The sequence below is a fragment of the Bombus fervidus genome, chromosome 1 (genome assembly GCF_041682495.2).
Source record: "Bombus fervidus isolate BK054 chromosome 1, iyBomFerv1, whole genome shotgun sequence".
Lineage (NCBI taxonomy): Eukaryota > Metazoa > Arthropoda > Insecta > Hymenoptera > Apidae > Bombus > Bombus fervidus.
The window spans coordinates 22863711-22891181 of record NC_091517.1 but is presented as its reverse complement, the minus strand read 5'-3'; the positions used below and the strand labels follow the sequence as shown (position 1 = coordinate 22891181).

The 27471-nt window shown below is 26.8% G+C and overlaps 4 protein-coding genes across 11 annotated transcripts; 2 read left to right on the top strand and 2 right to left on the bottom strand.

Annotated features, from left to right (window-relative positions):
* Positions 1–478: 478 nt before the first annotated feature.
* Positions 479–11699, bottom strand: Polybromo (protein polybromo). 7 transcript variants are annotated; one of them, XM_072022460.1, is made up of 27 exons: positions 11544–11699; positions 10800–10914; positions 10466–10711; positions 10239–10367; positions 9991–10170; positions 9461–9905; positions 9255–9367; positions 9087–9185; positions 8949–9011; positions 8534–8686; positions 8301–8468; positions 8068–8234; positions 7634–7928; positions 6505–6710; positions 6073–6412; positions 5416–6000; positions 5179–5336; positions 4940–5112; positions 4688–4860; positions 4483–4554; positions 3517–3699; positions 3158–3280; positions 2351–2594; positions 1726–1876; positions 1587–1636; positions 1386–1503; positions 479–1310 (listed from the first exon to the last, which is right to left on the bottom strand). In XM_072022460.1, the coding sequence occupies exons 2-27, from the start codon at positions 10902–10904 to the stop codon at positions 1094–1096; spliced, it is 4956 nt and encodes a 1651-aa protein (XP_071878561.1). In that variant the 5' UTR covers positions 10905–10914; positions 11544–11699; the 3' UTR covers positions 479–1093. The 7 variants fall into 7 exon arrangements, with proteins under 7 accessions (XP_071878561.1, XP_071878612.1, XP_071878570.1 ...); XM_072022511.1 differs by having other exon boundaries at positions 5416–5555; positions 5832–6000; positions 10800–11679; XM_072022469.1 differs by having other exon boundaries at positions 10995–11679.
* An 831-nt stretch (positions 11700–12530) lies between these two features.
* On the top strand, positions 12531–14407 carry LOC139990939 (cytochrome c oxidase subunit 4 isoform 1, mitochondrial). Its single transcript, XM_072010599.1, has 4 exons — positions 12531–12646; positions 13284–13502; positions 13737–13929; positions 14160–14407. Exons 2-4 carry the CDS (start codon positions 13290–13292, stop codon positions 14267–14269), a joined length of 516 nt encoding a protein of 171 aa, XP_071866700.1. The 5' UTR covers positions 12531–12646; positions 13284–13289; the 3' UTR covers positions 14270–14407.
* A 1425-nt stretch (positions 14408–15832) lies between these two features.
* Positions 15833–21483, bottom strand: LOC139990930 (terminal nucleotidyltransferase 4B). Its single transcript, XM_072010593.1, has 8 exons — positions 20943–21483; positions 19535–19705; positions 18878–19235; positions 18515–18661; positions 18119–18312; positions 17884–18037; positions 17652–17790; positions 15833–17506 (listed from the first exon to the last, which is right to left on the bottom strand). The coding sequence occupies exons 1-8, from the start codon at positions 21299–21301 to the stop codon at positions 17307–17309; spliced, it is 1722 nt and encodes a 573-aa protein (XP_071866694.1). The 5' UTR covers positions 21302–21483; the 3' UTR covers positions 15833–17306.
* A 1819-nt stretch (positions 21484–23302) lies between these two features.
* Positions 23303–25978, top strand: LOC139990909 (solute carrier family 35 member G1). 2 transcript variants are annotated; one of them, XM_072010547.1, is made up of 2 exons: positions 23303–23475; positions 23902–25978. In XM_072010547.1, exon 2 carries the CDS (start codon positions 23904–23906, stop codon positions 24948–24950), a length of 1047 nt encoding a protein of 348 aa, XP_071866648.1. In that variant the 5' UTR covers positions 23303–23475; positions 23902–23903; the 3' UTR covers positions 24951–25978. The 2 variants fall into 2 exon arrangements, with proteins under 2 accessions (XP_071866648.1, XP_071866639.1); XM_072010538.1 differs by having other exon boundaries at positions 23304–23555.
* The last annotated feature ends 1493 nt before the right edge of the window (positions 25979–27471 follow it).

Here is a 27471-nt window from a genome sequence, read left to right as displayed (position 1 = left end):
TTCGTTTAATATATAACATATATTTAAAAATAACTAATTTCATTTTTTAATAAGAACAACCAGTTTTATTCATAGATGATACAGTAACAAAAATTCAAATTTTTTAAATTCAATAAGTTAACATGATGTAATGATATCTTTTTTATAAAGTTGATAATTTTTTTTAATGCAATTGCAGACCACAGTTGTACGTTTTTATTTTTTACATTATAAACCGATTCTCAAATAAACAATTTGCATTACTTCCATGTAATATACTTTGATTGTACAATAAGGAAGTTATGTAATTTTTTTGGCATAAAAAATTACTTTTATCTTTAATTATATACAAGGTACTTATTGAAATTATTAAATCAATATTATAAAAAATTCAGAAATAACGATTATTAAATATTTTTTATATCAAAGTTCTTTTAAAAAAGTAGGTGAAAATATTACATTAAAAATGTATGATTGACATAAAATTAATGTTCATAGATACAATTATAGCATTCTCTATGTCAGATTGTTTTCTAAAATGCATTATTTTATATTTACAGCATAGTTTCATTTTACAGTATGAATACAGTTAATTGTCAAATCACACTTTCATGATACGCGATACACAAAATACAAAATTTTTTTATGAAACGTTAAAATTAAAAATAGCGAGATATTTACAAAGTGGTGGCTCTTACAGCGTAATATTTTCGTTCTACTCCTAACAGATCCATAGACGAAGTATCGAAAATAATGCTCATATAGCATGGTTTCCATTCAATGAAAAAATTATTTTTTTGCTAAGCTGAATTATTTGCGATAAATACATTGCAGATCTATTATTTGTCATTGAAGACCTTATAATAAGAAAGACAATTTCTTAGTTAGTCCTAATTACAAATTGAAAAGCACTGAAAACGCGTATTATAATTAAGTTAAATTTGAAGTACTAATTAGTGAATGTCGTAAAATGGGAAGAAACGAATCTAAAAATATAAATATGCTTGTCCAAATAATAAATCTTCAGTCTTTCATCTAGCATCGACGGACCTGAAAATTGTAGTTTTAAGGTAGCATCGAATATTAAAGATTATAAATCTTAACATGTTATAAACTATAAAGTTTTATTGATGGCTAACACATCTCGCATCATCATGTTCCTGAGTGTCCATAAGGCATTTACCACATTTCCATGGTTGCCTACACCATTGCCTAACCATTCTGCAGGCAATTTCGTTACATCAGGGATTTGTGTATTATCAGGATTAGCATTCATTTGTTTGTCCCAATTTGATATGTACCGATTTTCTACATTCAGTGCTTCAATATATCTGTAATTGCAATATATTTGCAGTAAAATAATCAAGTATAAATTAAATTGTAGTAAAAATACTCAATTTACTTACCGTAAGTACGCATCTGAATGTAACACGCGACTTGGTCTTGGAGGAACAGCAACAAACATGGGTTCTGGTTGTTTAGCACCAGAAATGTTGCTTGTTTGCGTAGCAGCTGCTGATGTTTCTATAATAAAAAAGATACGTAAAAAAATTAGAAAATACTTGTAATAAATATTACCTTGAATTTGTTAGAAATAAATAATATACCTGTTTCCATTGGTGGCAATATCGTTGGACCTTTTGATGCCATATAGTTTCTATAATTAAAATAATGTAAATGAAAGTAAACGGATTGTAATATAAATATGAAAATATTGTTTCATTATATAGTATTTTGACATCATACTTGCTTCTTTCCGAAGGAGGTATTATACGTCCATTTGACTTAAGGATATGTACTTCCTTAACGTGCCTTGCAAGTCTTTGTACACTTGGAAATGGAGGTACAGATTTTTTCGTACGGCCACAACCACGCCATTGACATTGAAATTCGACATCTATTAGAATATATATTTAGAAAATCGAAGATTTTATTCGTCCGTGATGGTACATATTATATATATATATACAAAGTGTACAAAAAAATTGTACATATGGTATTCATCAAAACAAGCAAAAATGTCTTAATAAACGTGAGTCCAAAAATTTCGGAGTTACGAGATGTTTAATATAATCGTTCATTTCAATATACACTTCAGCACGCTTTCTTATATGTAGGAACACACACACACGTTGATCCCCGGCGTTTCCCGTATCTCTTGGCAACATTTTGCGATTCATTGTATTAACTTATTTAATGAAGTAATTCGTTTACTATATACTGTACTTTTGTACACTAAACATCCCATAACTTCAGAACGGTTTCTAGGCTCATATTTATTAAGATGTTTTGATAAATGTTATATGCCCTTAAAGTTTTTCTCCAACAGTTTTGTGCACTCTGTATATAAAATAACATAGATAGCACTTACCGCTTGCAGCATTAATAAAAGACGATTGAACATGTCCATTTTGTTCCGCAATACAATGGTCGATACAATCGGTCATATCTTCAAATTGCCAGTCACAGTTATCCCAGCAACATTCATAAACTACATCTTGTAAAGCATTAGTGCCTACTGAAACATTATTTCCTTTAAGTTGCCCACCATCTTCATTCATTTTAATTGCTCTTTCTTCCCAAGCTTGTTTTTCTCCTGCTGACAATTTCCTCCACTGAAATGTAAAAAAATATTTATGTAGTACACTTTTGTTTTAAATAATCTGACATTTCCTTAAAAATTAACTTTTTAGACCTTCTTCATAAACAAATATAAAATAGTCATGAAATGGTAAGAAATTAATTTCAATCACAGAGCTACTTTCCATATGCATATAAATAATTTATATAATTCATACAATACAATTTAGAGAACATATTAGTATAATAACAAATGCTATGCTAAAAAATGTATGATAAATAAATTATAAATAAAAATTATGAAATATATATTTTAATATTCAGATTAATTTACAAATTGTATATAATTTTTATTCAAAGGGTAATATTTATCACAACAATAATAATTTATATTTCACTAGATATACCGTACTTGTGTCATATTTGAAAGAAAGATGAAGTATGCAGAATAACATACTTTTTTTACAATATTTTACAAAAGAAGTTCATTAAATCTTTTTTTAATATTGTGTTTAAAAAATTGAATCTACATACTTTCCTTTCCTTCAGTAAATTCTTATAGTAAAAGGAAAATCAACAGTAAAAAATAAATAAATACCTCGTTGCCAACAATTCTGCTAATCTCCCCAAAGGATGAATCAGGATTGTTTTGTGTAATCTGCGTTCGCATTTTACTCGAATATAAAATATAGCCCGTAACTAATTTCTTACCCGCCGTTTTCTAAACAGAAGAAAACACAAATTATAATACCACTGCCTTATGAAAACGGATATTGATATTATACCTTTAGAGGTAAAACATCTAATTGTCGTTCTAATGTTAGATGACAAAGTTTAAACGGTGCAAAAACAAAAAATGTATATGCTGGCATATTTTTCTAAACAAAAATAAAATGAAATAAATAAAATGCAATTTATGAACAAGTTATAAGCAAATAATGTCACGATAAGGCCTACCTTTTTAGTCGACACAGGTGTCTGAGTATTGGAGAGCACCGGTTGAGCTTCTGCAGATCCAATGGACGGTGGACCACCAGCATCCATGCTGTCCTCCCCAACTCCTACTCCTACTCCCACTCCTAATCCTACTCCCATGCCTAGTACATCGGGTTCCAGCTTCGGTAACAATGGTGATGCTTCCTATACCATTTATGTTATGTTACGTTCATTATCCGTTACCGAATGTAATATGAATATTTTTTAAAATATTTTAGAGTGATGTAACAATTTCGTATATTCATTAAAATTTTCCTTGACCATAGATATCACGACATTTATATAAATATGACTAATCCTTCCTACTTCTTATTGAAGGTAATAGATTTCATCTGATTAAATACTACAATTTAATACTATATTACTATACGACTTTATATATCCTTTCAATATTTCAAGTGAACTGCTGAATAAATGTTCTAAATCTTGTAGCTATTTAAATATTAGTACTTATGCATTCCATTTAAAGCATAATGCTTTGTTTTTATATTACTTGGGTTAGAGTGACATGGAAGCGAGACTTTTTGGTGGTATTCTACGTATATCATATATGTATATACATACATGTATTAGAGATAAACCCAACAGGTGCTCTGAATTGAAATCTATTAAAAATAATATCTAGTCCTACATACTGATATCTCAAAAAATATTTTATGTAAACAAAACACAAAATATATACATAACAAATATGAAAGAAAGAAAAATGAATATGCCGGCATAAAATGAGGAACATGCTTAAATACAAATTGATGCAAAACCTGTATCACACGCAAGTGATATTTGCATATACAACAAATTTTATAACAATGTTGAAGTTGCACAATTTTTAATATGAATAGTTAGGAGCTTGCGTGTGATTATTAAAAAAACATGCATCTCTTTGTATTATTAACCAAAAGGTGAAAACTTATAAATAGAAATTACCATTTCAAATTGAGCTGAACTAGGAGTAACAGACTTGACTTGATTTTGCGTCTGAGCCACATCGCCCGGAATCTATAACACACACATCACATGCAAAGCAATGATATTCAGTTAGTTGCATATCAAATAACAAGCATATCAAATAACATATCGTTATCAAAGTTTTGCATAGAATGTTATCTAAATACTTAAATTTCATACGAACCTTAGCTGGATTAATAGGTCTTCGGAAGAAGTAAATTTCGTCTTCAGTTACTGCTGAATTATGATTAAATTTTTTTAGACCTTCTTGTCCTAATTTTTTCATGAGGCTTTTACTTTCATCGTATAACGATTCACAAATATATACATCATCTTCTGGAATTTCTGTCGGTCGACCTATATAAATATGTAAATTTGTATAAAAATAATTTTTATACAAAATAATATTTTATTAATTACATTCTTATATACTCACTACAAATGTATTCTCCATAGTCAAGGACGGCACATTTTCCAACAATGGCCACAATAGGGTGAGTACCATCAACTGTAGATAAGAATAGTTCTTGTTTGTAAAATAATTTAGTAGGAGCATGTGGTACTTCTGCAGGCATTAACAACCATGGGCCTTTAAAATAACACTTTCCACTGAAAAAATTAATTACTTGGAATAAACATTCAAATCATCAGCAACTTATAAAATATGTTACATACTCTTTTGTCGACCATATAGCATCAATTTGTGCAATTTGTTGTCTACCTCCATCTGTTGCTACATAAACAAAATCTCCAGTTTTTACAGACCCTGCACATGTATTATATTGTTCATAATATGTATTTTCTGCATCATCTGGATTATATAATATCACATTCTAAAAATATAGATATATAATATGTAAAATATGATACATAATATATATTTTCTAGTTGTAATATATCAATGTCACTTACAGGTCTTTCTTTCTCTGTCAATTTTTCTCCTTCCTCTAACTCAGCAATTTCTTCTTTGTGTTTCTCTAATCTTTCCTTATATACTGATATTACTCGCTTTGGTTCTAATGATTTCTCTCTTGGAATTAACTTTAAATGATCTGGATCAAAATTCCAGACTTTAATTTTTTTAAAAGCTCTTGCTTTTGTAGAATATCGCGATTCACATACATAAACATCTTTTTCTAAGAAACCATCAGGTTGCATTCTAAAGTAATCCTTAACACTTAGTACGCAACACCTTCCAGCTACTTTTGCCAAAGGTACAGCTACATGAGCGTCACTTTTAAATAACTCCTTGTCAAGGAATTTTCTAGATGCCACATGATAAGTTTCACTTGGTCTATAAAATAAATTGCCATATAACATTTGTTGACCTTCTGTATTTGTCCATAGACGTTCTATGAGAACCACACTATATTCCATGCCTCGTTCTGTAGGTTCTATATATGCAAAGTCCCCAGCTCTATATACTTCTTGATTAAAACTCATAGACCCACCATTATCACTATTACTTCCCTCTGTATTAGTATTCGTTTCAGAATCCTAAACAAATAAAATAAATACATTAAATATTTCTTTCCATTAAGGAATTAAATTTTATACAATATCACATACTTTTGTCTCATTGCCATCACAGCTTTCATCCTCATTAGGTAATGATAGTTCTTGTTGTTGCTTAACACGTTTTAATTCTGCAACTTGTGCAGAAAGATCAAGAAGTGTATAGTTAAGTGCTGGTGAATGTAATAAATCCCCTCCACGAGTTACTTCATCACGAGTACGTAAAAAAAATGCTTGTAGTTCTACACTATCCTCAAAAGGTTGTGAATCTGTACGTGATAATCTTCTAGCTCTTTCTAAACATGTAAATACATCTTCTTGAAAACGATCTAATCGTTTATATACTCCACGATCTAATCTTCTTTTAATCAAATCTAATGATAATCCTCGTATCCTAATATTTAACAAATTGAATTATTCATATTACATTAATAGCATAAAATAAAATTATAAAGGTAACGTGTATTTAAATTAAAAGTAACATACTTTTTCCCATCAACTATGTCGTGTTCTGGAAGTTCTGCCATGGAGTCCGAATAACACCTTCCTTCTTCATCTTGATGATTATAAAGAGCAGTGAAGATTGTTGCTAATATTTCTTGAACTGCAGCTGATACATCTGGCACACTTTCTTCATCTTCACTTAATTGTAATTTTGTTTGAAGAACTAATCTTTGTAAAATTAAAGCATCCTATAACATGATTTTTAAGTAGATTGTAATTATATTTAAAACATACTAATAGCAATAAATGTTGGAACTAATATGTTGATAAACAAAATTTGTAAAAAGAAGATTAAATGAATAATATTCTAAAAAGAATGTTGTTTACTTCTGTTTCACTCTTCTTGCATTTTTTTGATAAACGTTGATCTACTTCCTTATCTCTCATTAAACGAATAAAACAAGGTCGAACTTTTAATGCCTTTTGTACAAAAACATTATTTTCATTATTAATATTTCCTTGTTCAAACATTCTGAGCAACAATATAGTATATATATAAAAAGGTTGCAAACTTATAACTTTCACAGATATTCACTTTTCCATGTGTTTAATTTATGATTATTTTGATAAAATTGCATATTTGCACCAGTTTTATTACTGTAACTATTCATAGATAAAAGTCATTTATTATTCTGTAAAATCCTTATAAGGAACCGTATGAAATGGCAAAGCTACGAAAGAAACTAACTTCACGTAACCTCAAAAACTATAACCGTAAACAGATCGAGCTTTCCATGTTTTAGCGCGAAATTTCAATTGGACTTTTGGAATTCACATTATTCGTATTTCCTATACACCCATTATGATCATATGAATTATTTTAAATGAAATTAGAAAAAAGTTAAAATAGAATATTTTTTTATGTTTGTATTTTCTTATAAAAAAGTCATAAAAGTTATTGGCAATTACTGAATATTAACTACCTCTTTAAAAAACTTTTTTTCTTAGATAGAAATTAAAACATTAGGAACATTTTAGTAATGTTTATACAGAATATCTAGTTTTTTAATAGACAGAGCGCTTTTTGCTTCAAAAATTAAATTAATAAGTTAATGAAAGCTTTATTTTAAGCAAGTACTTAAAAGATGTACATGTATATCAATATACAAACCTTGTATATTTGCGAATCAGGTTCATTATACTTGCAAGCATTATCAAACATTAATATGAAATCTGATACGAGTTCATCCAAATTCTCGTATCCATTATTCTTTAGAGCAGACGCTATTTTTTCCATGTTCATTGGTTGTTTAATAACTTCATAATAATCAGGGTATTCATTTTTATTTGGTAATTTCATAAAAATTAAAGATAACTGTCTCCCTTTTGCGTCGTGATAATCTTTTATAGTGTCATACATAGTTTTCAATTTTTGTAAGTGTAGTGGTACAACCTTCTTAGGTCTCCTATGTGTTATAAAAAGATATATTTAATATATTATATAAAAAACATATAATACACTTATAAATTGTATTAATTACAATATTCTTAAAAATAAACCTAAATGCTTTTGTAATTATGTTATGTACTTATAATACTACATACCCAACATTTCTAGTAGGGGTAGATGCACTTGATTTTGTAGGTTTGGGTGTCTCTGGCAAAGGACCTAATTCTTTTACTTTATCCATTAGAACTCTCTCAAGGGTATTTGCATCTTCATATATTAAAGAACCTTCTTCATTGTATTGGCGACAATTGTTAAACATTAACTAAAACGAAACAATAAAAATTAATGTGAAATATATTCGTCAAATGTAATAATGTAAAAAATATACCTTAAAATCTTGTATTAATTCGTTTTCACTTTGATATTTTTCTGCCTTAATATTAGCTTCAATGGCTAACATATCAATTGGTTCTGCTATCACTTGATAATAATCTGGATATAATTTTTTAGAGGGTTTTTCCATAAACATTAACATCGGTTGCCGACCATCTTCACACTATAATATAATAAATTCTGTATTGTTAAGCTTCAGTTTCAGCAATCAAAATTGGAATTACTTACAACGTATTCTATAACACATTTAACTAGTGCATACAATCTTTTCTTCAGTGGTATATTGTCTTTATATTTTCCACGTGTTAACAGATTTGAAGCACGTTTAATAAGTTTAGGTTGATGAGAGCTATTTTCAAATTCACTATCTGAGTCTGAATCCTATAAATAGTGTTAACAAGAACAAAAAGAAATACGTAAGAAGTTTAGATTAAATACTTAATACAAAAAATCTTTTAACTCAAAATTTATACTAGTAACTCATACATATAAAAATATTTTATTACAAATTATTCATTTACTATATTGTTAATATGTTATTACATTAAATAAAAAAAAAAAAAATCCCATTATCATACAAATGACTAAAACATAAAATTTAAACAAAACATATCTTTACTTGAATAAAATAAATTTCACTTACCTGATCAAATTCTAACAGTTCATGTACTTTTTCTTGCATAATTTTCTGTAGTTTTACAGCACACTGCATGTGAAACATATAGGTATAAATAAATAATATGTATTAAAAATGTGAAATTTTTAAATTATTGTTTAATACCTTATATAATCTAGACGTATGAATATTATATTTTTTTGCATTTTCAAACATAATATTCATGTCACCAGCTACTTCACTCACAGTACCATATTCACCTTTCTACAAAAATGATGAATTAAATAAGAATAACTTATACAATATAAAACGATTTGTAGTTTTATTAATTACCTTTATTTTAGTACGAATTTGTAGTAAAGAAATAGGATTTTTAATCGTTTTGTAATAATCGGGGTATAACCTCTTTGATGGCAGTTTCCAAAAATATTCGCTCATTCTAACTCCTTATACAGAAAAAAAGGATTATTCAATACTATTTCTGTAAAATATTTTTTAACTCCAATATCATAATATTTTAAAGAAATTTCATAATATACCTTGATTGTTAGGTGCTGTTCTGATAGTTTGAAATAATTGCCACTGTGGATTATCAGCTTCTTCAGTTTCTGCAGGTTCATCTTCTTCATCATCACTTTCTTCATCTTCATCTGGTAATGTTGCAGTTTGAGCTATTAAAGACTGTGCCATAGTACGACTTCCTCTTTTACTTCTTGTTGATGGTGCTGTTGTTGCAATTTTTGGAACAGTACTGCTTAAGCCAATATCTTGCTTTCTTGCAGCTGCAGTAATAATTTTTTTCAAAAGCTTTGCATCTTTGTAAATTTGAGAACCAGGTTCATTAAATTGGCAAGCATTACGACACATTAACATTAAATCTTTTTCCATGTCTGTAATGCTACTATAGGCTCCTTCTTGAATTTTTCTTGCAACTGTTTTTAAATCTACTGGTGTTTCAATTACATCATAATATTCTGGATATAACTGAAAACAAAATTTGTCGTATAATAAATGTGTTTATAAATCAGTGATATATTTATAATATTTTATCAATAAGAATTTATCAAACTTTTTTAGATGGTTTTAGTTGAAACATTGTATGCAATGGTCTGTTATTATCAGCTGGATCTGTTGCTGTCATAACTGCTGCAAATAAATCTTCAAACTGTTGCATTGTCTCTTCATCAGGATTTGTAGAACTTTCAGATGTATCTTCTGCATCTTCTTGTTTCGTTGTAGCTTTCCGAGCCTGTATAATTAACATTACATTAAGTATTTATAGATTAATTACTTGTATATAATTACATTTTTGCTTACCAGTCGTCCTACTTTTAGGATAAGTTTTCCTTTAGGTTCTGGATCTTCATATTCTTCCATAATGCGATTTTTTGTATTTATACATAATTCCCAGAGTTCAGTGGCATCTTTATATTCAGGAGATGTACGCTATTTTAATGAAATAATATTAATAACTTAAATATTAACTGAAGACCATATAACATATTGTTTTAAAATATATACATCTGTGAGTCAATATATATTACCATATAAAAAGCTTTTGCATTATTAACCATGAGTTGAATATCAGCTGCTAAATCATCCATGTCCCTGTATTCATCTGTTTTTAGTTTCTGCTGAACCTTTAGTAGGTCTATAGGATTTGTTACAACTTCATAATAACCTGGTTCTTGTCTACGTTTAGGCACACGTATAAATGCATCACATAATAATGTTCCATCTTCTTTCTTTTGATTACGTAGAACATCATATAACTGTTGGCACAGGTCACTCTAAATATTTAATAAAATAAATATTAATTTTTGGTGAAATATTGAAAATTTTACTAACAATGATCTCAAATAATATATAACAACTTACAGGATCTATTTTTTTCCGTCTCTTTGTCGGTTCAGGTGGTATATCGTCACCATCATCTTCTGTGCCTCGACTTGCAACTGAAGATGTTCTACGGCGCTTGTTCATCTTGAACAATCTTAGAAATCATGCAAAATAAACATGTGCACAAACAAATATACATTAATACTTTATATCAATATGGATCTATTGTATTACAATTTCACATCTATGTCATGATGTCAATATAAAGGATATCCACAGGAAAGATTAACTACATGTTATGCCTGGCTAATACAATGTAATTACATCACTTGAATCCACAAAATAAAAATGTGAACAGAGATTTTATAAAAAGAATTTCATATACAATATATTCATTTACTAAATGTGTTACTTTACAAAGAAATTCCTTAGCGTACGTATTAAGTATGAAAATAGTCGAGATACACAACTGCAGCTAAGAAAATTTCGCCGCCATGATATGTCGCCACTGTGCTTCAAAATGCACAAATCTACAGCATTTCAATTTTTTGATGTAATGCTGTAAATAAACCCATCTTGGTTGGAATTTAGTATAAAAATTATAAAATGTTCGCACTTGAATAACTGATGAATTAACTAAAGAGTACCACAGAAGTTTACAACAAATCATCAAAGTAAAATTTGCCGCCATATCAAAACCTCACTGTATCTTTAACATTGTTCGTCCACGAATATCATTTTACTTTTCGAGGCACTGGTGTTATCATTTTCTGAAATCCTCACCTGTCGTTAAAATTTGTATAAAAAGTTTTTCATTAGTATACAACATGTAAAATAAAAGCGTTACAAATGTACTCCACTTTTCATCTGCAACGCACGATGACACACGACTTGACGAACGCCATGCCGTAAGCAACCGCGGGTTTATAATCACACGAATTGTACGATCCTATAGCCAGAAATAGAGACTACTTCATATGTCCTTTCATACATAAATCTACTTAGTCGATAAGGTAGATTTATTTTAAAAAATTGTATCTCTCAATGTATGTGCATATAATATAATTTACTGAAATTTATATCTAATAAAAGTACTGCAATGATTACTGTAATGAACATTTTAGTAAAATATTTTTCATACAGAAGAAAATGTTTTTATAATAAAAAATAATCACGCTTACATTTCGTAACTATTCAGAATTTATAACAATGTTAAATTTTCAGTATGCTATGCTATGAATAATGCTCAACAAGGTCTTGAATATTTTGTCAACTCAATAAGTATTTTCTTTACTTTTGGGAAATTTTTTATTTTTATTTTATCAATTTTATTAATATTTTCCTATTTACGAGTTTTATAATCATTCAATTTGGAAACTAATAACTTTATATATATATTTCGATGTATATAATATAATAAAATATCGTATATTTGATTTCTATTTTGTTTCTTTGAGAACAATATTAATAAAAAATAATTCAATTCATAAACAGATTAACATTTGTTTATAATTACGATTGTAATATAAACTATTACAGTTATATGTATATACAATATACATATGTAAATAATATAAAATATATGAATTATACAAAGGGATAAATTGTGTATTAGAATTAAATTTTTTTTCAATTTTTCTAAAATTACTGCCACAAAACGATTTTATTGAGAACTAAATACTTCTTAATTTGTAATAATTGCTATTTAAAACTCGATTATTGTGTATCGATACTTTAAAATTCGATATATCTTCATAGCAATGCAGTGTGTAAGTGGGTAGCATGAAGATATTGACCGTTCTTGTGTGTGTGTGAATGCATCGAATTGTGACTTAACTACATTGGTTGCCATTTCGGTTCTCCTGGAGTTAGGGTGGGCAAAAAAGGTAAAATTTTACGTAATAAATAAATTGTTAATTGTTGATATTAGTGATAACCAAAGGTATACTCTTAATGTAATAAACTACTAACTGTACTAGATCTAAACGTATATCGTTTCGTCTATTAGAATTTTTTATAAAATTTAATGTGTTAGATAACAAATGAAAATGGCGATCAATATGTAACATTATCTTAAAATTAAGTATTTTCACATAAATTTAATATTAGAAATTATATAACTTTTAATTACTGATTTAATAATGATAATTCATAATTTTATATTTGATCAAATTTATTGACTTTGATATTGATATTAAATATTATTTTAATGTTTTGCTAAAACATTTCTTGTGTATATGTGGATGTAAGATCATGATTATAATTGAAATTTTGTATTACATACATACGTAATGAGATTTATGTTTAATTGCCAAATGAAGTTCCTACATATAATTTCATAAGCTATATAGGTGTTATGCTGTGTTTTAAGAACATTATAATTTTTAATAAATAGCAAATAACATTTATTAATTACATTAACATTGACCAATTATTTTTGTTAAATTTACGAAAACATTCTACAGTAAGAAATATTTCATTTTGTATGTGTCATTTTATATTTAATATTTTTGTGTGATTTAGCATACAATGGCAAATAAGGTATTACTATCATGCTTGCGACAAAATACTCCAAAGTGTGCAAATTCCATTCGTGGATTATCAGGAGTACCTGCAATTCCTGACAAAATTGGTAATAGGGATATAGTAGGTCATGGGTGGAATGGAGAAGCAGCTTACTTAGATCGATGCGATTTTCCATTGCCTGCAATTCGTTTCAAACCAAATACTCCAGACATAATGGTAAAGTAATTATTATACTTAGAGTCTTTTAAACATAATTTATAATATTTTACCTTTAAATATCATTCTATAATCAATTAATTTCTTATACACTAATATCTCAATTATATTGTTTTAACTATATTATTATAGTTTTTATATTATAGTATTTATTAGTTTAAAATGCACATCAAGTATGAATATCAAACATAAAAAATGTGAATTAACCAAATTAAAATATGAATCTTTATACAGGCATTGCGAGAAAAAGAAAAAGGTGATTGGAAGAAATTATCAATAGAAGAAAAAAAGATATTATATCGAGCCAGTTTCCGTCAAACATTTAGTGAATTTCAAGCCTCAACAGGAGAATGGAAAGGACATATTGGAATGGCACTCATTGGTGTGGCTTTTAGTCTTTGGGTAGTCATGTTTCTTAAAACTTTTGGTAAGTTTAAAAAAGGATAATATTTATAAAATATGTTACATTTATCTTTATTTATTTATAAGATATATTAGTAAAATAAAACAGTATATATATTTCTTAGTATATATATTTCTCTTTATTTAAACCTCAATACAGCAGGTAGATCAATTATAGTAAAACATATTCTTTTAAATATACTAAAAATTTAAATATAGCATTTGTTTAATACTATATAATATATAATCTTACAGCATACCCACCATTACCAGAATCATTTAATTTGGAAAACAGACTTGCACAACTGGAACGTATGAAAATACTTGAAGTCAATCCTATTAGTGGAATTAGTGCGAAAAAATAAATTTAATTTGCTTATGTTTAAAAGCATAGTAAAAAATATAGTGTATTATACACTAACAATTGTTTAATATAAATGTTCTGTATAAGGTTAGTAAGAAAAAACATTAATAAATTAAATATTTCTCTCAAAATAAGAAAACCTTTTTATGCAATCTTTGGTTGTCTCCTGCATAAATTGTAAATACTGTTCTTATGCGCATCAGGATTTTGGTCTACTTTAACTTCTATCACTATTTCTATTAATTCCTTGAATTAATTTTATTAGGTTTACAAAGCAGTCATCAATGTTAAATTATCATTGGGTATCAATATCTCATTCATATTCCTTGTTCCTTTTTCTCATTCTCACTCGAATTCTTTCTAGCCACCCAAATGAATGTTCTAATATCTCGGACTACGGATGCTTAAGTGAGCAGCAGTTGTACATATTTTATATTGCATAAACACATTACGGTTTAACATTGTTATTATTTATTTATTATTTCGATCTTTTTAGTTAAAATTTATTACAATTACTTGAGATAAGTGGTTAATATTGAATTATATGAAAAAATATCTACTGTAAAATATGTACTTTAGTTTAAAAAAATAAATAATGTAATAAAAAATACTATAATTAGATATAAATCTTTTTAATGACATTTTATGTATATCAATTTAAAGGTACGCGTCAATTTGAGAGTAAAACTATCGCGAATTGTTTTCGTGAATATTTCTCGAAAGTGGACTATTTGATTTGTTAATGAGAAATACTCTCGAGAACAACTCATGATAGTTTTATTCTGAAGTAGACGCGTACCTTTAAACTTTTCAACTAAAACATTCTATACATTCTTCTTGTATAAAAATAAGAAACATAATAAAGAATAATATAATTATAGTACGAGTTGCATAGTTCAAAAAAGAAATAAATTAAGAATTAATTTGTTTCTTTATGTTTGAAGGCTTTATTTTATCTTATTATTATTACATCTCACTATCTTATTTTTATGTGTTAAAAGTAGGAATCATTTTAGCTCTCAAACTGAATTCTAAACATGTGTTAGTTTGCTTATAATTTACTTGTTATTATTTTGTACTATGCAATTTTAGAAATAGATCTATGACTACATTATTTAAAATTAGAAAGATAATAATAATAATACAAGAAAACCTGTTATTACTGTTTATTAAATTTGTCGTTTTACATTTTTAAATAATTTTTGAAAATAGATAAACATAAATCACAAATTATTAATAATAAATTCTTACGAAAATTTGATTCTAATTGAAAAATTTATAATCATCCTTGCAGATTAATCAGCGGTAGTAACAATAACAATAGTAATAATAATTACATAGCTTTAAGAATGTAAAATCCACATTTTTTGCTGGTCACATTGTGGTTTACATACACCATACATACATGTATACACACACATATGTATGTTGTTACGGTTAATTGACATTCTAATTATAAAATTGAATCACAGCTTACAATGTTATCCATGAACAATGTTTTGATAAATAATATTATAGAATACTGCGCAAGAAGTAGAAGTTTGGAGGAAAGTGAATAATAGAGTTATTGATCTCTGCACTCGAATTTAATGGGAGACACTGTTTGAATCACATTACAACTTGCATTAACACAAAATGCAATCTGGATAAAGATTCTTAATTAGTAAATTGCTATTTTTACGCAGTTATCTTTTTTCAATTTAAGGAACAAATATTTGTATTGAAGAACGGAATGTAATTTTCAATAATAAATTAGATATAAGATGATTTTCACAAGTACATTTCAATAATAGTTTTCAATAATACAAAGGCCTTCTGCATATATTGTCACATACAAAATTTTTGAAACGTTGCTCAGATTTTAAAGAGTAACACAAAATATGTTTAAATGCAATGTCTGATTCGTGCATTGAATTTGTAATATTCGACCATAATGTATATGCTTACTATTATTCTCATAATATAAAAATAATGTATTATTGTTCAGGAGAGACTAAAAATTACAAACTAGTGTTATGAAATCAGTAATTCTGTATAAAAAGTAAAGCATTATGCACAATTACGACTTTAAAGAACACAGTGTAAAAATCTAAAGTGTATCATTTTTTTCTTTAATAAGTTAATATTTTCAAAAATATTTTTTATTCAAAATTTGTTGATCATCGACACACGAACTTATAACTTTATTAAAATCCGAAAGATATACCAAAACATTTTCACAATTAATGGACTTACATATCATAGCAAAAAAATACGTAATTCTCACATGTACATGGACTAATCCATGATCTTAAATGATAAAATTATTATAACAAACACTATTTTAGATACGTACAAAATAAAAAAAATGTAGTAGGTAACTCTTAGACTTATTTTTCTATGTTCGATAATATATATTACAATATTTACAATAGGTAAGTTCCAATATCACCAATTTTTCTGTTATCCCTTTGTTATAAGAATATAGTTCCGTATAGAAAACTAAGTCTTTATCATCATTATTAAAGTTTGTTTTACAACTCCATGAAATCTTTAAGAAAACTGCACTGTAAATAATCTTTGTATATATCGTTCGTATTATATAAATGTATTACAATCAGTTTACCGTGATTATGGACACAATTGCTATTCAAAGATTGCAATAAGGTTGTAACTTTGTAAACAATAATTAATAAAATATTACACGTCTTTTTTAATGTTGTTTGTAATATGTGCAGTAATGCAAAATAAAAGTAAAACTAGACCAATCTATATTACAATTCTGTACGTCTTTGGTATGTAAATTTTCGTACAGAATAAAAAATTGTTCTGGTGAAATGAAGAACTTAACTATACCAGGGCCACTTGCTTGTCCATATAAGAAAAATGTAATATAGAGTATATCAACTCTATAATTCTAGACACAGAGCCCCTCTAAAGTGGAAAGGATAATTTAGTTGCGTGATGAAAGTTAATCAATGTCTTTTCACCACACAATTATGATATTGAGCTCTCTACTTAAGTGTGAAACAAAGTCCAACATTATTTTACACGTTTCATCACCGTACACAATCTCCAGTACCACGAGGTGTAATGCACTGTTTTTTTCGTTTAACGGTTTGTGATCTTGAACTTGGACTATGGCTATTATTATTATTTCCATTACTGTGAAGAGAGTGTTTTGCTTTACTTTGTCCGCTTATATTATTATTTATTCCACGATGATGATAGTTTCCTCTGGAACTATGATGGTGATTACCTGTAACAAATACATACTTTTGAAGTACATAAGTTTCAATCCTATAAAGTTCATTCAAACAAATAATTAAAAACACACAAAAATGTTATGATAACTGTAGATTATGAAATATATAAATATTTAAGAATTTAATATGATTACATACCATGAGCAGTTCCTTTAAATGGCTTTTTCCATTGTGAATGATGATGAGTATGTTGATTATTATATACATGTCTTCCTTTATTTCTATCTTCTCCTTTTCCACTAGCATTAGGAGAATTTCCACGACTACACTCGGAATCCTGATGAAATTGAAGATGTATTAAAGGAAATTGAAAGTATGATTAATTTATAACAATTACTTTGTTCTATCTTAACAAGTTAGAATTTTGTACCGTATCACTAGCTGGTGCAGATAGTGTTGAAGCATCAGATGCAGTAGAACTTGATAATGAATCTACCTCACTCAAAGGTAGTGGGAATGTTTCTTTAATCCACTTGCGATATTCTATTACTTCATCTGTCACGCGAATTATTCTTCCTAGTATACTGCATAAAATATATTTTTAGAAAATAATTGATTGAATTATAAAATATAAAAAAAGACATAAATATTGTAAATAATCTTACCTTATTTTATTTGCATCATTAACTAAGATATTTAAAGGACTAACTGCTTGTGAGAGGACATAATAAGCCCAATCAAATGCGTCTTTTACATACAGAGCACCATAACTACTACGACCAATATCATTCCCTGGTGTAAGTGGATCTTCTATGCATAATAAAGAAGGTCGATGGCCATCTATCATATCTCTTTGAACCTAAAATTAATATGAGATATGAGATATGAAATTCACTTTTAATGTACTGAACAAATACATACATGTATGTAATAAATAAAAGAATTCAATACTTTGTATAAAAGATATCATTCTTTAAAAATAAATATAATACTTGTTTTATATACCATTTTATCAGATGTACAACTTTTATATAAGGAACTATCATATAGATATACTTTACCTCTTCTTTCGATATGTAAGTACCACCATCTTTTACACGAATTCCTGTTTTAACATAATTAAATTTCCTACCATATAATTCCAAAAATTCTATTAACAGCACCCCAAGATTAGCACTTGAGCAATAAGCATTTTGTCTGGGATGTAACTGAAATAAAATTTCATCCATATAGTAAGAAAAGATTAATTGTCTATTTAAAACAACATAAATTCGTTTCTATAACCCAAAATACTAATATATTAATCTTATAAAGTATAACTTTTTAGTATTATTACATTATTTATTTTGCATATGATTAAAAAATTTGTGCAGCAATTAATTTTTATTTTTACGTTACTTGAAACAAAAATATTAACATTTTACCTGTAAAAAACTGATAGTCATAAGTATTAAACTATACGAGGAAATTCCACCAGTAAACACTTCATTCAGGTCTCTTTGTAACAAGAATTGTTTTAATACCATTACTAATTTTTCCAGTACTGGAAACCTCTTCTTAAAAGAATTTATCAATTCTGCAGATTTAACGCCATTATTCATATTAAAACTGATATCTACTTTAATCTCAGTTTCTTTATCAGTCAACTTTACAATTGGGACACTAGCTTTATCCAAAACTTTAATAGAAGATGGTTCAGCTATATTTTGATCCAATAAAGCACGTTCCAAAGTACGTAATGGAAGATTTGTCCACATTCCTATTACTACTAAATCTATATCACTAAAAATAAGTATAAATCTTATCCATTTAAAGAATTTTAGTATGATAATTAATAATATATATGTTTGTATTACACATAATGTCATCAATAATATATAGAAAGTATTAATCAATGTACAAAACTTATTAAAGATAAATTTATGTTATTTAGTATTATTTGACATAATTATGAATTTATATATATGTATATAAAACATATACATATATATATACTAATTTATTTAAAAGATATCTATATATTTTACATGTGAATACATTACTAAATACATTCCATTTAAAATATGTACAATGATACGTACCTTGTAGGTAAATATAAACCAGTGCGAAAGCTGCCAAATACTTCAACCTTAGAATCTTGCCAGAGATCATATATTACTTGTTCTATCCTTTTGACAACACGCATTCGTAAACTATGTTCTTCATTAGAGGGACACATATAAGCAAAAAAATCTTCAATTTCTTCATGTAATCTAAATATAAAAATATAATATGTTACTGATAATTTTTTATTTATATTAACATTCAAAAATGTTGCAACATGTATTTTGATAAATTTTTTATTGTAAGAGATTAATTTTAAGAGATAAAAAGGAATATTATAGTAATTATTTATTTTTTATTTAGTATTAAAAATTAAGAAATATAAAGAAATATACGTACTTTTATTACAGCTTTTCTGTTAATTATGTAAATTTTCATTTACAAGTGCAGATTTTATATAGTACAATATGAAAAGATATGTTTAATGTATAATACAAATTTTTTAATTCGAAAATCATCAAAATATGTAACAGATAATAAACTTATTTTTTCATATTTTAGAATAAATAAATAGTACATTTATATATTCTTATATTTAATAATTATACAAATATATTTTGAATTTAACTGGAAAATTTTTAATACTTAGTATTTCGTACAATATAGTATTTAATACAAAGTATTAAAATAAATAAGTTTGTCTACATATCTTTCTATATTTTAAGAATATTCTTAATAAAATTTCAAATTTTGTACAGAAATGTATAAATAACAGAATATAAAATGAAGTAAGATATAATAATACAAAAAATTAAAAGATAAATATTTAAAAAATTACATTTAATACTTGAAGTAATATATAAAATAATAGTTTATATGTTATTTGCTTAATAAATAATAGGCATTATGTATTTATAAAAAAAATATTATTACGAAAAATAGAATACTCCTTTTTATAGACAAACATGTTTTACTGTATATTAAATAGAGAAATTAAAAAATTCAACAGACAAAATTTTTAATACTACTTTATTACTTATCTAAATTTATCTCTAATATTTTCTAATTTGGAAAAAATTTGATTGTTGTGACTATAAACATAAATAATCGTATTATATAAACGTCCACGTGTGTTTACAGAATCATTATAGATTTAGTAAAAACTAAAAATGCATTGGCAAAATTTTGCATTTTTAAAAACATGGAATAATTGAAAAATGTTATTCAATTAAATAAGTTGTATTCATTATTTAAAAAAAAAAAGGTAGATTTGCATTTGTAACATATCTAATTATAAAGGGACCTTGCTATACCCTATTTGTAAACGAGCGTGCATGCACATAACCTTAATCATACCCATATGGACAAACTACAAAAAGGCAAATAGTTTAACTTTAATAAGACGAACTACATATATATAAATGAAAACTTGATAACAAAACTTACCCAATAACACCCTTCGAATAATGTTTATTAGGTACCCGCCATGGACAACCGCCGTATTCGCCAACTAAGGCATCGTAATTGTAGTTCATGCCGTAGGTGCTAGCACGATTATCACCTTTCCTACGAGATGGATTATAATAGTTACTGCAAGTATTATGTTGCATGCGGTCCCCTGTACGAGAATTAAGAGAATCCAAGGACATAAAGTCTTGTTGAAGCTTCATTCCCATTACATTCGAAGACGAGTCGTTTTTCAACGTTAAAATATCCAGGCCTTTCTCAGCTTCCCAAATGTGTAACCACAAATCCTTAGCAGGGCCGAACTGCTCCGGTTGATACCAACCGATAGTCGGATCCATTAAATAGTTCTCGATTCTGTATCTTACGATTAATGGTCCTTGCACACTACACTACAATTCCAATCTTAATTCAACTTTAATTGAAAAATTGTCTGATTTATTGTAACCTGCGAACACTATGAAATTCATACATACGACCAATGAACAACAGTATTTTAGAAGGAACTTCGTACACCATTGTGCGAACATAGAATAATAAAGACAACTCAAGCAATTTGTTCCTGCAGATGGCATTATCACCTACACATCTGAAAATATATTTCTGGAAATATGGTTAAAAATTATTTATCGTACAATTGTACAGTATAATTGTATATGTTATTCAAACGATTTTAAAAATTGGTATGCGAAGAAAAGAACAAATAATGTTTCACAGAAAGAAAAGAACAAATGTTATTTTATATCAATTAGTCGTATAACATATTAATTTACATATTGGAAATATTTAAAAATCTGTATAATTGATAACAATAACTAATACTAAAACGACTTTTGGTTTTTTACTTGTTTCAAATTTTGAAAATGTATTTATAGGTGGAAATTACTAGATTCTAAAATTTAAAAAAATTTGAAATATTTCTAAATTGTATTTGAAAATGCTAGATTATTCCAGCATTTTAAATTATAAGGAAGGATATCATATCCAACGTGTATAATATCAAGGAAGATAATACGTAACCATAATATTAGTAACCATAGAATTAGAAATCTTTTAATAAACTAATTTAATTACATATTCGGCAATCTGCATGAATTTTATATATATTTTATGAAGAAGAACATATTAAAACTAGTCCAAAATATAATCCAGCATATGTCTGCGTATACGTATGTATTGTATGTATTGTATGTTCAGTAGTTTAATTAAAATAAATATATTCCCAACAGATATTATCTATTTTCACAAAATTAAATATTTTAGTTATAATTGGATTAAAAAGTACTATGTATCTGGTATTGAAACCTCAAAAACTAAATAATTTAAGCATTATATTATATATTGTATATGACAATATTTTTGTAGATATATTTTTTATATTTATAATATGATACTAAATTATTACATTTTTATTTAGAACGAAAATTATTTAATAATAAAGATTAGTAATAAAACAAGTATTTAGTATAAGAAAACTTACGAAAAAGATATAAATATATCAATTTAAAATAAAAATAATTTTAATATAAAAAATGAAAACGTAGTGATACAAAAAATGAGAATGATATCATTTATCGAAAGACAATAACGTAAAAGCTGTATCCTGCTGCATCCCTACCAGATATCTAATGGGAGTAAATGCAGGTAAAAATTAATTAATAAATCCTGTACGAGACCGACTCCACCCATCTTTAGTTTGCCGCGACATTTGAACGAAAGTAATTTGTATTTTAATTTAGATATCTTTACCTTTATTGAATCATTTTCATTAAATTTATTGATATTATTCGACGTTTCTCTTCTTAACTCGGTATAACTTTTTTCTTCTACTTAGCTTAAAAAACTTCACAAGTTAACAATACCCACTCGTTATTATGAATAGATTTTTTACATTATTATATTCTTAAGGTATGATAAAATTGAATTAATGTTTTTATGCTTATATAATTTCATGTATTATGATATCTAAAACGATATTTAATATAAAAGTTTTCACTTTATTATTATCGCGAATGTACTTTTACATTGATAAGCCCTTTGACATTGACACATTTAAATTTGTAATATGAATATATTGACAAATCATAACATTTGAATATAGTAAAAATGAAAGAGGGAATAAAAATAAAATTTATAAAAATACTAATATTTCTTAATTATTGTCCGCTGTTTATTCATAATCTAGTCATTTTATTAATGAATTGTGTTACGCGTTGAAAATTAACAGTATTTATATAAAAATATGTTTTTTAAAACTAAAACATTTAAAAACCGATATTTCAAATGCAATGTATAATTTGAATTCTAACTCACGGTCATGATCGTGATCTAAATTAAACGCCTTTCCTGCGTTCTGAATGTTGTGATGAATTGCTTACTTCATGCGAGTAACAACGTGATATTATAATTAAAATAGAAATAAAAGAAAAATGTGAGGGACATTGTCAGTGGCAATGAAGGAAGATGTATTATTAAAGTTTTTAAAATAATTTAGTCTTCCAAATAATTTATAAATGTATTACTCTAATTATTTATTACATAATTTTACTAATATAACTGTATGCTGTGATTAATCATTTATTGTATCTATTGCAGGTGAGTTATAACATTTGATAACATAACATCAATTTATAATAGGTTATTAAAATGACATTACAAATAATATTTAAAAAATGAATTATTCCTAAATGTCCAAACTCATATTTTTAAATTTGTTATTAAAGGACATCTATCATTCGTTTTAATTGTTATTTAGTTATTAATTAAAATTTTTACTAGATATTATACATTTCAATGTTTAATGACAAACTGCACCTTAGTAATATAATGCTTTTGTAACTGTTCCATCTATATAGTCATGTACCTATTTTATTTAAATTATGAAATCTTTATCTAGTATTTATGTCTTTGAAAAGTACTTGAGTTTTATTTTTTCTTTCAGACATGTCAGAACATGTTGAACTGCACCATTTACTTGATGGTGATATTGAAAATAACACAACAACACAACAAAAACGATTTTCAATTCTAATGTGCAAATCATGCCCTTATCTTGGTTTAATATTGGCAACATTATCATCATTATTTTTTTCATTATGCAGTGTCATTGTGAAAGGCTTAGTGGAAGTAAATCCAATGGAATTGGCAGCATTTCGGTTCGTGGGTGTATTATTACCAGCAATACCAATTGTAATATATAAGGGTGAACATCCATTTCCAAAGGGACGTAGATTAATGCTAATACTAAGAAGTTTTGTGGGGACCACTGGCCTCATGTTAAGTTTCTATGCATTTAGGCATATGCCATTAGCTGATGCATCTGTTGTAGTATTTTCTGTTCCTGTATTTGTAGCCATATTTGCCAGAATATTCCTAAAAGAGCCTTGTGGATTATTTAATGTTATAACAGTTTGTTTAACACTGATTGGTGTAATCTTAATAACACGTCCACCACTAATTTTTGGACATACAATCGAGTCACTTTCAGATGGCCACATAAAAACACAACATGCAGATTTATGGGGAGCTGTAGCAGCTTTTTCAGCAACTCTCTTTGGTGCAAATGCATATGTTTTGCTACGAGCTTTAAAAGGCCTCCATTTCTCAGTAATTATGACAAATTTTGGATCATTTGCCTTGATTCAGACAATAGTTATATCTTGGGCTATAGGTGCATTGTGCTTACCTCGGTGTGGGACTGACAGACTTTTAGTTGTTGCACTTGCTCTCTTCAGTTTTGGGGGTCAAATACTGTTAACATTAGCTTTACAAATGGAACAAGCAGGACCAGTTGCAATAGCAAGATCAGCAGACATAGTTTTTGCCTTTTTCTGGCAAGTTTTATTTTTCAATGAAATACCAAATCCTTATTCAGTAGGAGGAGCAATTGTAGTTACAAGTTCAGTTTTATTAACAGGACTAAGAAAATGGGCGCTTTCATTACCAGAAACATCTAATGTTAAAAAATCCTTAGGTATTTTGGTGATGTGAATTATGAACTATAAATGAGAGAAATATGATTTTTTCTTATTGCATTTTTTGTTTTCATAATATTAATTTTAATAGAAAGAGATTGTTCATAAGTAGAAGTAATTTTGGCTTGCATGAATGAATTTTTAAAAATAAAGTAAGATTTATATATAATATGTATATAAATTTTTTAAATTTTATAAAATTAAATTGCTTCAAATTTAAAAGGATATCCTATATTATAGCTATATTGCTATGTTTCACAGTTAGATCGTACTGTATTATTAATACTGTTTTGTTACAAAATGTTATATTTTCCTAATAAACTAATGATTGTCATTACAAATTCTAGTCTAAAACTCAGTATTATGAAAAAAAACTCTTCAGACATATTTTAATGTACATTTGTTACGTGTAAGTCTTCATTTCATGTGATATACTATAATGTTTGTATTCTACAGTATGCATAAGATAACAAAGCACTCTCTTATACCGTACTATACTTTTAAAATAATCAATTTTTATGCAAATATAAATATTATAGTTGAATTAAAATTAGATAATGCACAAATGTTAAGAAATATAAGTTTATTAAAACAAAATATATGTTATTTAACATTTCTATACCAATATGGATTAATAAAATAATGAATGTTATTTAATACAAAAATTTCAATCTCTACAAAATTATAAATTACATTGTTTATAACTTTACAATGTAATTTATATTTTTACATTACATTATTTTATGTACATGAAAAATATAAGAAAGTTTAAACACATACATATTTGAATAGTAATATCCAGAAATAAGTATTTTATTATTTCATGTACATTGTTTCTGATCATGGACTAGAGTATACTATCTTAATACTATTTCAAAAAAAATTTTGTAAGAAACATTTATTCAACAACGAATAAATAGTGAAATATTTAAATAAATTCTAATTTATAGTACATAAATACAAAGTTATGTAAACTTGTACTTCGAAAATATTGTTGTGTATGATACAAATTATGATACAATAAAGTTTGTATTAGAATGTTTACATTAATTTATTTTACTACTAGAAATATTTTTGAAAACATATAATTTCAGTTTTTAAATTTTTAAAAAATTAAAAATCTTATATATAGCAAAGCATATAAATCATAAGAGAGATTAATTTGTTTTTAAACAAGTGATACAATTAAAATATTGTTTTACATGTGAGGTTATTTATGATATTTAACGTAAATTGAGTTCATACTGAGCTTATTCAGTGTAATCTGTTAGTTATAATATATACATTGCAAATTAGGATATGTTTTTGCTACTATACACAATATAGCTGGACAAAATTATAATATTTTATATATGAAGAAATATTGAGTATAGAAGAATAGTAGTATATATTAAAAATTGTATATGACGCGAAACTTATATTAGTGTAAGATTTTTTAAATTAACAACTGTTATTATAATATATAAGCTAATATTAGTTTCTTGTAGATGTCAATATACGTATATGTATAATATTGGATAATTTCAAGGTGTGTGTGAATTAAATACATCTGACGTCTATTATTCATATATTCATATATTAAGCGTTGGTCTACCTGATTTTACCTACATCAGGATCACGACCGTGTAATACATTGACGCCATTCGTCGTATGTCATAGAATATTAGATAAGTTTAAATATTTAAAACAAGAAATGTATAAATGTAATAATACATACTATAATAGAAAATAGTAATGTGATAAATATGTAAATACTGACATGTCAGAAGAGATAATGAACTTAATACTCGTCGTATTTCCTAATAACAATATAATATGATAGAATAGAATATAATGGATATAATAATAAGCAATAAAGCTTAAAAAGCGTGGTATTGATGAGATAAGTAAGAATTATTCTTTGATCCGTGATATATATGAACAATCAGCAAGAACTAATAGAAAATCATAGCACTGAAGAGAAATTCCGGATCGTCGTGATTTCTAAAGAGATCAACGATCCACAACTGTTACACTAATTAACTAATTCCTCATTCGACGATCCTATGCTGTGTCTATTAGCGTAATAAAGAACAAGATATCGTTTGTGCCCGTATGTATTCATTGATGTATTTATGAAGAATATTTCGTCGAGTAGAGATTTCACACGAAGCAGTAAGAAGAATAATATATGGAAAAGAATTACATCCTTACAAGGTTCACCGTGTGTAAGGACCTCGTAGGATGGATTAAGCAGCTTGACGAAACTTTTGTCGCTGAATGCTAAGAAAATTAGAATGTAATCAACGCTATCTTGAAGATATCTTGTTCGCGAATAATAGCAGCCCTTCACTGGAAGGACTGCTGTTATTATTGCTACAATTTTCACGTATATTCACATTATGATATAGAAATTTAATCAGGACCGCTTGGACAGGCCCGGTTTATTCTATATCTGACATTAACATGTAAATAAAATCAGTCTGAAAATTAAAGTGATTGATATTATACGTTCATGAGTAAATGTCATTATTTTGTGTTATATTTGACTTTAAAAT